Genomic DNA, 10,450 nt, shown 5'->3' with positions numbered 1-10,450 from the left:
GGAGTGGCCAATATTTTGGAACAAGAACCATAGTTTCCCTCGTCTGTCCTTAACTAGTTCTGCAGCCTGTGATAACGTCTTCAGCTCTTGAGTTTCACTGACTTTTATGTTAAATAAGATCACCTTATCCCAAAGTCAATCACTTCTAATCTGTGGTGTTTGGGATTTGTTGTTTCTGTTGAAAGAACTATCTTGTCTGCATGGACTCTGACTGTGGGTGGAGACTGTGCAGGGTGGCTGCCTCCCTCCTGCTGAGGTAGAGCATATGCATATTGAGCAGAATTCCGTGCCAGCCCTGTGAACAATAGGTGCGCGGTGCAGGGTTCTCAGTTGCAGTTGTTTTATTTTTATTCTCTGCTGTTTGTTGCATCGAACCTATTTCCCAGCTTTTCTTCCTCATACAGGCAACCTCTAAACATAGCACCGTTTCTATGGGAACATGCTTTGGTGCAGAGATTCCAGAAGCACATTTTATTTGAAAAATAAAGATTGTCAGATTAATACATCCAAATCTGGGCTGTGACCCAGATTTTGTATGTTATGAATTAATTTGACTTAAAAAGAGAAGCTTACAATTGGTTGAAAATTGTTTCTGTGTGATTTTTTTCCCCTAGCTAAGTTGAGCTGGTACAGTTTTTAGTTTCTTAGTAAGAATCAAATTTCTGTCCTTTGTTTAAAGTTTTATTGAAACAGTTAAGCAGATGGGTCTGTTACACGTAGATTCTGTTATTTTTTCATCTTCAATGTATTGAGCTCTGTTAGATGACTGAACAGCAGACGGCACAGGTACAGGTGATGCTTGTCTTTTCTGTAACAATTTGAAAATAGTCTCCGTTGATGCTCCAAAGGAGACCATAGTGAGCTTGCATTGCAGTTAATAACATTTCAGTTGTTTTTAGTTTCTGTAGCTGAACATCGATTGGTATGACTAGGGTGTGTCTGCTGTGACAGTTGAAGGCGCGTTGGTTCCTTTTCTCTTCCTGTGGTATTAAATTCACACTTGCTTTACTTTGATGTCTTAAGACAGCTAAAGATGACTGTGAGGTTAGGACAGAAGGAGAATCAGCTCGTGCAGGAAGATGGGACCTTGGGGAGAAACACTCGGTAGAAAGTTCCAGTGGCAGAAGGCTAGTCTTCAAGAGAACCACAGCTCTACACAGCAGCCTGCCTGGGAGAAGGGAGCCGGTGAACAACGGAACGTGAAGGGACACCATCAGAGAGAAAGCTACAGAAAGTATTTCTCCGTGCCTTGCTCATTCTGAGTACAAAACATTTGGAGTGGTACAAAAAAGCTGAATGAGAAACTGTGTTCGAAGATCCCTCTACCGTTTTCAGTTTAATTTTGCAAATAAGTCATTTTTGGTAGTGAAAACAAAAGCCTCTCCGCCAACGAGAAGTTTTGAATCTGTCCCACTATAGACAGAGATAAATGTCCCTTTGAGCTCAGATGGCTTATCATGACTCTACATCTTGGCTGTTGGACTTCTTGAGACCACAGTGCAAGACTTGAGCTATTTGCTTCCTTCATAACCCTCCTCATGTGTCTGTTGACTGCCGTGTTAGGGTAATCTCCGTTCCAGCAACTGCCTTTACTGTCTATCTCATACATGAGGTGTCCACAGTGCCTCAGGCTTTTCCATCAGGACCAATCACAACTGGAAAGGAGCAGGCAAGTACTTTTGGTGGCATTGTTTGGTTTTGGTAGGAGTATCTAGTTTGGGAGCTTGGTTTTAATGAGCAAAGAATTACCCAGGATTAGTTACAGGCTTTTGAAAGATAATGGGGTTGTGGCTACAATGTAAAGTTTTGAGAGAAAACGTAAGAAGTTTCTGAGAAATAACAGAAGGCAGGCCAATCTCGTGTATCGTGTCTTTGAGTACATTATAGAGGAGGAAATGATAAGATGTCAGAAAATCTGCTGGGCTCTTTTGTTTATCCGTTCATTAGTTTTTAAGTTAGCACACAAAATAATGTTTTGTTACACTTTCAATCGTGTGAGCCATTACCCTGCAATGTTCTTATTCGCCCCTCCCCCACTGTCTGCTTCCATTTCCTCAGCTCGCCATTGCATGCCTGTCTTCCTTCCCCCAAATTGCCCACTTTTTAAAATGTAATATTTTCTATTCTTCCTTTCTCTTTAGAAGTCTTTATTGTCGCGCTCTTCTTTCCAATTTCACGATTGATCATACATGCATCTGCACATCAACACATAGATGCATGGATGTGCATAGATTGTTTTCTGTCTAGGTTCTACTTGCTGTATATGTCTTTCTGAGGCTTTTCCTGCAAAGTCCTGATTTCAGTTTTCTACGTGGATGCAATCCAAATTAATTCTTGAAGGGAGGCATCATTCAGTCATTTTCTAGCTAGAGGGAAGTTTAAATACCTGTCTCATTGTAAAGCAACTGCTTAACGGCAGGGCTACTTGTCTTTTACCGAATTCTCTCTTCTGCCATAGGACAGCATACTTAAACTGTTGGCCCCTGCAATGATTTAGGCTTAGTTTCAAATTAATTTCAAAATTTAAATAAATCTAAATAAATTCAAAATTCAAATAAAATTTCAAAACTACATTAAATTAGTTTTATACTTAAATCATATATACTGAGATTTGAAAAAGACCAAAATTTAAACACCAAATTAGTATTATATTTGCTGATTTTAAGATCATATAAAATATAGTTTCACATAAAAGCAGGCAAATATTGTATCTTTTGAATGTATGTCCTTTATTAAAATGCTTATTTTGTCTATAAAGATTTAGATTGCTATGAAAGTTGTAATGTTTTTAGGTTTACTAAGTACAATAATTGTGATAGGTTCAAACAAATTAAAAAATAGCTGTTGTCTCCAGTAAAAATGTCATATGTGCAGAAAAATTCTCAAGTGTTTAGATTTAGCATGTGAATGACTTCTCATTCTGATATAAATAAATTCCACTCTACCTCTCGCCAGATGGGCAGAAGGCACATGAGGACAGGCTTCAGACCCCCGGCAAGAAGCTGGAGCTGCCAGTAGAGCTGAGTCTTATGTTAGAGTAGAGGTCTTGAGAAACTATTGTCACTTAGTGAGATGTTTATTAAATACATATTGATGCAATGACACTTTTAAATATCATAGTTATCTATGGTGACAATAGAAGTCAAGAACTAAAACTGTCTCATGGTTTAATATTAAAAATTATGATTTTTTTAAAAAAAGAATCATAAAGTTGTCTGAAGCAAACTAGCTCACGGAGTGTCTGAGAACCCATTTCCTGCAGCCAGCACAGCCTTCCTCCTTCCACAGCGAAAGCTCCTGAAGCTGCAGTGGCTCAGGGCCCATTCTCAGCTTCTGAATCCAGAGCTGCATGCGTTTGCTGGGTGGCTGAAAGCCACCTCAGTTTTGTCGCTCACTTCACTATCTGCCCTCCAACTCTCACACTTGAACTGGATTAACAACCTGGAAAACCATCTTTCAACAGCATTTCACCAAAATCTAGCACACCGCTGCGTGGAAGGGTCTGCTTTAAACAGACATCGGAATAGGTCCAGGGATCTGCATGTGCTGAGGAGCTTCTTGCCCAAAACTACCCCCAGAAAATGATCTCAAATGTCACTTGACATACCTTGTGTGATAATGACAACATCTGTGTGGGTTTTCTCTACAACTGCTGTTAATCCATTTGCCTGAAAATTGATGGGCCGCGTTCTTAAGTCTGATCTGAATGTGCCCTGGGTTTCTACTGATGCCAACTTCCCCTGAATTTGGTTATATGTCATGCAACGTGAATATGTTGCCTTGACATTCAATTTGTGGGTTGGGGAGGGTCTCACTGCAAGCAGGAAGACCTGAGTCTGGATCTTCAGGGCCTGACTAAAAGCTAGACGTGGAAGCATTTGTCTGTAATTCTGGCACTGGGAGGTGGGAGAAGGGTGTGGAGAGGGACGGATTCAGATGGTCTGATAGTCAGACTATCTGAGTCAAAAAGTTCAAGGCACAGTGAGAAACTCTTGTCTTGAGATTTAAAGTGGAGAGTTATTGGGAAAGACAACTGATGTTGAGTGACTGCCATACAGGTAAACACAAGTGTGAGCACACAGGTACACAATTGATTTCAGTTACTGAGGGCGTTTGGGGCTCTTAAGATTTACAAATTATGTAGAGATTTCTTTCTCATGCTACCCCTTGTCCTCATATGTGTATATGAACATATCTGTTTGTAGAATACCTAGGGGCACAGCTCTGAACTTTGCGTTCAAACAAACTCAACTTTCTTATTTAAGTTCACTTACTATTGTCTCTAGTTTGTTTGAATCACTAAGTGGAATCTCTAACAGTATTTCTTTTGTATGATCTCAAGGTTTTTAAAGGGTCCTCAAGGTTTGAAAAGTTGAATATTTGTACATGATCCATAGTTTCAATATGTCAATCATAATTTTGTAAAACTTTTCCTTTAACAGTTTATGATCCAATTTCTTCGTGACAAGCCATGGATGTGATGAATGGAACCATAATGTCAAATGGCTCAAGCACGGACCAAGACTACTGTAATGCCTTCTGCAGAATTATTCTGATAACAGTCTATAGTGTGGTTTTATTTGGAGGCACCGTTGGAACAGTTATGATGTCATATATGATGTTCAAAAGGAATAGCCAATCAGCGATTGCCACGATCATCATTAATATCATTGTGCTGCACTTTCTCCTCCTGATTAGTCTGCCATTCCGCCTCAGCTACTATCTCTCAGCAGTCTGGAAGCTTGGGTCTTTTGCCTGCCGAGTGGTTAGTGGCCTCATATATGGTCATATGTACTTTACTTTTGTTTTCTATGTGGCCATTGTCATACTTCGGTTGCTCATCTATTTTAAGAAACTCCAAATGCAACAGCTACAAAAGTTCCATGCTGTGGTTCTAAGTATTATTATTTGGATGGTAGGAAGCTTCATCTTTTTGCCAATCTTTTTTTTACAGTATGGCACAGATCCAAGTTACACAGAGCAACAACAACGATGTTTTGAGTTTCACAGATCTCTCAACTGTACAGATACCATCATCATAAACTACTCTGTAATTGCCATTATGATGACCACAGTTCTGTGCCTCTTTCTGATACAGCTCGCTGTAATTCTTTGTTTGATAAGAGACTATTGGCCTGATATGTGGGCCCATCAGGATTACCGAGCTCAAATCAAGAGTTTCTTCTTCCTGGTAGTCATCGTTGTCTGCTTCATACCCCACCATGCATTCAGGGTATATTTTATTCAAAATTACCCAAAGGAAAAGAATTCTAAATTGATACTTTACAATGAAATTTGTGTTGCTTTAACGGCCTTCTGCTGCCTGGACATGTTGTGTTTCATAGGTGGCATCATCCATTAGACCCTCCTATGCCTTTTTTTGTGACTGCTTTATGGAATATCATGTTGAAAATCACTCCAATTGAATAGGTGAGGTGCTGCTATCATCTTAAAAAATTCCAAGCTCTCTGTTCCTGAACACCAAATTTTGAGATTTCTCTTAGCCAAAATTGTTTTCTTACTAAGACTTAGTTAACCCCTAGTCATCCCCATTTCCTTTGAGAATGCTTAAAGGCTCCAAATATATCCCAGAATATGTTTGATTAACCTTAAACCAACCAAACACACAATTCCTTCCATTGTCCATTTCATGTAATACTCACTTCAGTCAAGCATATCTGTTGGTTCTTACAAGTATTCCTGAGACATTTAGTCTACCAATTTTTTCCCTGAATGTCTTTGTTTTCCCAATTTCTGTCCAACAAGATCTAGCAACTCCATAGATAGGGACACTACAGAAAAACGGGGATCTAAAATAGTCTTAATTTGTTCAACTTACAATTTCCTGCTGATATTGGTTTCCGGAGGGGAACATTAGCTTGGATAAAGTGATCAAGAGAGTTAAAGGAAACTCTTCCAAGACACTGGACATTGATGTGGTTCATTGTAATCAAGGCACAGTAGGAAGGCAGAAGTTACCTCCCAGTCTACCTTCAATACAATACCAGTAAAAGACATTGGAAAAAACATCAAGAAACTGAACATAGGCTGAGTTTTCAATAGACTCTTTGGGTACAAACTTTTGAGGCTTTTTATGATTTTCCAAGATACCTAAACATCTGAGAACTATCATACAATTAAACAAGAGCCTGTGTCTGCCATGGTCAATAAAAGCCATCAAAAGAACTAACTTGGATTCCACTTCTATCATAAAGAAATTGACATGCACTTTGCTTATAATAATGCATGCTTGATGACTGTATTTAATTAATACCATAATCAAACAATGCTCTAGTGGCTAATATGTGGGTGTAGTTAATACAATTAATTTTGAAACTGGTGTGTGTGTGTGTGTGTGTGTGTGTGTGTGTGTGTGTGTGTGTATAAGAGGAAATAAAATTGTGTTTAATAACCATTGAAAGCAGGGCGGTGGTGGCGCACGCCTTTAATCCCAGCACTCGGGAGGCAAAGGAAGGCGAATCTCTGTGAGTTCGAGACCAGCCTGGTCTACAAGAGCTAGTTCCAGGACAGGCTCCAAAACCACAGAGAAACTCTGTCTCGAAAAAACCAAAAACAACAACAACAACAACAACAAAAAACCCATTGAACTTTGGGTCAGATATTTACAATCCTTTCCATGGGTCCTTTGATAGAAGAGAGTGCTTAACATATAGGACTCAAAAGTGTTTGTTCTTTGTTTCTCTAATTCAGTGGCATCTATTAGAATTTAATTTTAAGACAGGGCTGTTATGATTTGATAATGGAGTATATCCTGAAAGGCCCATGTATTAAAAGCTTGGTCTCAATTTTGGTATTCTGGAAACATTGCAAAGCAATATCTACCTAGAGGAAGTAGGTCAAAGGTTCTTCCTTTTTTATTTTATGCCTCTTGTATTCCCATAGATGAAGATGGCTCTTTTCCACACCCCACCTTCTACAGTGATATTTTGCTCAAATGTATAGTGTCAAACTGTGAGCTAAAATATATCCTCCTTTAAGTTGGTCTATTAGTTAGTTGGTTACAAAGATTATAAAATGACTCATAAAAGCAAATGGTACCAGAAAGCAAACTCATTGTTATTTCTATGTCTGGCCATGTAGTTCTTGAGCCTTTGGAACTGATTTGTGGGTAGAATTTGGAAGAATTGGAGGATGTAGCTAGGGAGTTTCTGAAATGCTATTTGGAATAATTGGGAAGTGTAGATTAAAGAGGTTCTTAAATGTTATACATAATCTTTAATATCTGGATCTGTGGGAGCTCAGAAGGCCAAAATGCTGTGTTTACAGACTGAACCCAGGCTTCTTAGAAAAGAAGTTGGAAATCTAAGAAAGACACGACCATCTTAAATAACAATTTTCAGTCAGCTGAGGTACTCTTAAACACAATACAGACTGATACCAAACTTTTCAAAAAAGAGATTGCACATCTGAAGGAGGACACTAGTACTTTGTTTAATACGACTTGGTCAGCTGAGTGATTTTTGTAAAAGGTACAGTCTAATAGTAATTCATCTAAGGGGAGATTGCCTTTCTTCTTGGAAGAACTGGTCTTTGGGCAAAGAAATGCCCATACCTCAACCACTGACAGAGATACACAATATCTGTAAATGGATAAAACAGGACTGTCATATCCTGCCTAGACAGGGTAAAATAGCCTTTAAAAATGGTGTGTCAGTTACATTACGCCTCAACCAAGTTGGTTGCTTCAACATTGCAAATGAGACTTTGGGTGATTGTCCAGGTAGACAGTTGTCTCTGTCATTTGTTGCACATCTTGGAAGTTTCTCGATTGCACTTCCTGCTTACTCAAGTAATATTGTTTCCCTTCTCAGATCTTCGATGGAATTAAAGATTAGATAATTGTAGTTACCTTCTTCATGATTTAGCCAAGCTTAATTTCAATGCAATATTTAGACTCCTTAAAATAGAATGTTCAGTAAAACTTTTGTTATGCGTTTCTTGCTTAGTATTGTTTATTGTTTGTAATTTTATATTTGGTATCTGTTCTTATTGTATATAGTTGTATTGGGTTTGGACTGATTTTGATTAGACAAAAAGGGGGAGATGATGGGGAAGCTCTGTCAACCAATCACATTTAGTTGAGGCATGGCTACCTGGAGCCCAGGAAGAAAAACTGGGAGAACTCAGGTGCCCCCCCTCTCTCTGAGGCTCCCAAAGGACAGATAGGAAGTCGGACCTCCCACTCTTGTAGTGTGAGTTTCCCCTTATAACCATTAAAATATAATTGTTATTCTTGAGCTGGCCTGGTTATTTATTGTACTGACCTAATTTGCAACAGGGTCACTGCTGGGAGGACTTTCCCAGAGGTGGAGTCTATACTAAGGTAACTCTCAGGGGAGGGGGCTTGAAATGGATGCCAGGGGCTGGGGTGATGCTTCCACCCAAACATCTAAAACTTTGCTTTAAGTCTCAGAAGAGATGCTTAACTTAAGATGTTAAGAAATCATTTTAATTTATTAATTAATGTATGTGTACGTGAGTGTTTGCACACACACACACACACACACACACCATATGTGGGAAATGGTTCTCTTTTTCTATTGTATGGGCACCAGGGATCTAATTCAGGTCATCAGGTCTGACCTCAAATGCATTTACTCATTGAGCCATCTGGTCAACCTTTAACTTGAGCTTTTGAATATTATTGAAAATGTGAAGACTTTGGGACCTCTTGAAGAAGGGCAGAGTATATTTTCCATTGTAATAGAGACAAAAGACTTTGGGAGACAAAATTTATATTATGGTTTAGATATGAAGTATCCCCCACTGAAAAAAAACTTATGTACTAAAAATCTTAGCCTCCATTTGATGAAATTCTGGAAACTTGGAGCAGTAAGACCAAGTTGGAAGAAATATGTTAATGGGTTTGGTTTCTTGAAGATATAGTACCACTGCTCCCTCTGGTCTTACTTTTTTGTTTGCTAAGAATGGATGACACATCCTTGCTGTAGGCCCTTCTCCCAAGTTTTCATCCCAAGTACTTTGGGCCAAGAAACAACAGAATATTCAGTGCAACTAAGAACCAAAACAATCATTTTATCTCTTAAGTTGTTGTATTGTGTATTGGTCACAATGATATGAAAGTAATATTAACATAAGAGCCAAAATTCCACAAAATTCTGATCCATGTCAAAATATACATTAGAGACTTGAAATCTTATTGATCAATGTTTATCTCATACTTTACTATTAAATCCATTATTAAATCAAGATATAAGAAAATGTTTATTTTGCCCATAAAACCTGTTTTATTAACACTATAATTATCAATTACATTTCAAAATACTATAGTCCAAAGGTTTTCTAATTCTGTTACAAAACAAGAATCAGTGTGCTCAAATTACATTTTATTATTTTTTTTAAGATTGATACATCTTAACAAGAGCATCTTCACAGTGGTTGCAATTGATTCAGTCGGTATTCAACTAACTAGTATGTCAGTTTCCATGACTGCTTTTAATATGATAGACAGCCTCTCAGAGGGATGCTAATGACTGCCACCTACAGTTAGTCATATCACTGCAAAAGCCCTTCCACCTACTCTGTGGACTCATAAATAGAGTAGACATTGCAAAGGGATGCCACTTCCCAGGATAGCTTATGGTGAGGATGTGGCTTCAATCTTTCTCATTTAAGTTGATTTGCTCTGAAGGAAATGATGTCATGCCACAAGCCTGTGAAAAAGCCCATATGGCAAAGAACTGAGACTTCTTAACAGCCCTGTGAGTGAGCCTGGTTGTGAATTCTTTTCCATTAGACCATGGAATAACTGCCCACTGGACCGGCACATTTATTGTTGCATCAAGAGAAACCCTGAGACAGAACAACTCAGTTAAGCCACTTTAAGATTCTTGTATGGAACTAGAAATGGTTCATTTGACCATTGTGTTTTGGGTGATATACAATGTTTTACAGCATATTAATCACATGTATTATTACATAATGCATAAGTAAATAATACTTCCATGTAGGGCATTGTATCTGAGTTTTATAACCCACTTGCTAGTCTATTTGTTCTAGTTGCTGTTAATAACAAACATATCTTTGCACATTCTCCAAGATAATAATGGGTACAACTGGGGATTGGCTAAGAACTGTTAGCCATGCTAAGTATGGACCATGTATGGCTCCTGAATCACTAACAGTTATAGTATCTGGGACTTGTATATTAGTCTGTTTTGTGTTGCTATAGCAGCACAGCACAGACAGGAAATCTTACAAAATAAACAAATAGAATTGTGAGAGACAATGAAGTATTCTATTATTGAATAATTTGTTAAGCAACAACAGAGAATTACCACACATCTGATTTAAAAATTTGATGTCATACATCTAATTGAGTTGTTGGTTAGATGGGGCCCCACAGGAACAACCCAGACTGTTGGAAAGACTAAAGTTTATGCTTCGGAAATTGACAAGGCCCCACTGT

The 10,450-nt window shown here is 38.4% G+C and overlaps 1 protein-coding gene across 1 annotated transcript; it reads left to right on the top strand.

Annotated features, from left to right (window-relative positions):
• Positions 1-4,471: 4,471 nt before the first annotated feature.
• On the top strand, positions 4,472-5,362 carry LOC130885458 (probable G-protein coupled receptor 141). Its single transcript, XM_057786944.1, has one exon. The coding sequence runs from the start codon at positions 4,472-4,474 to the stop codon at positions 5,360-5,362; it is 891 nt and encodes a 296-aa protein (XP_057642927.1).
• Positions 5,363-10,450: the final 5,088 nt, after the last annotated feature.

This window comes from Chionomys nivalis, chromosome 13 (genome assembly GCF_950005125.1).
Source record: "Chionomys nivalis chromosome 13, mChiNiv1.1, whole genome shotgun sequence".
In the NCBI taxonomy this organism is placed as follows: domain Eukaryota; kingdom Metazoa; phylum Chordata; class Mammalia; order Rodentia; family Cricetidae; genus Chionomys; species Chionomys nivalis.
This window is presented reverse-complemented; position numbering and strand designations above follow the sequence as displayed.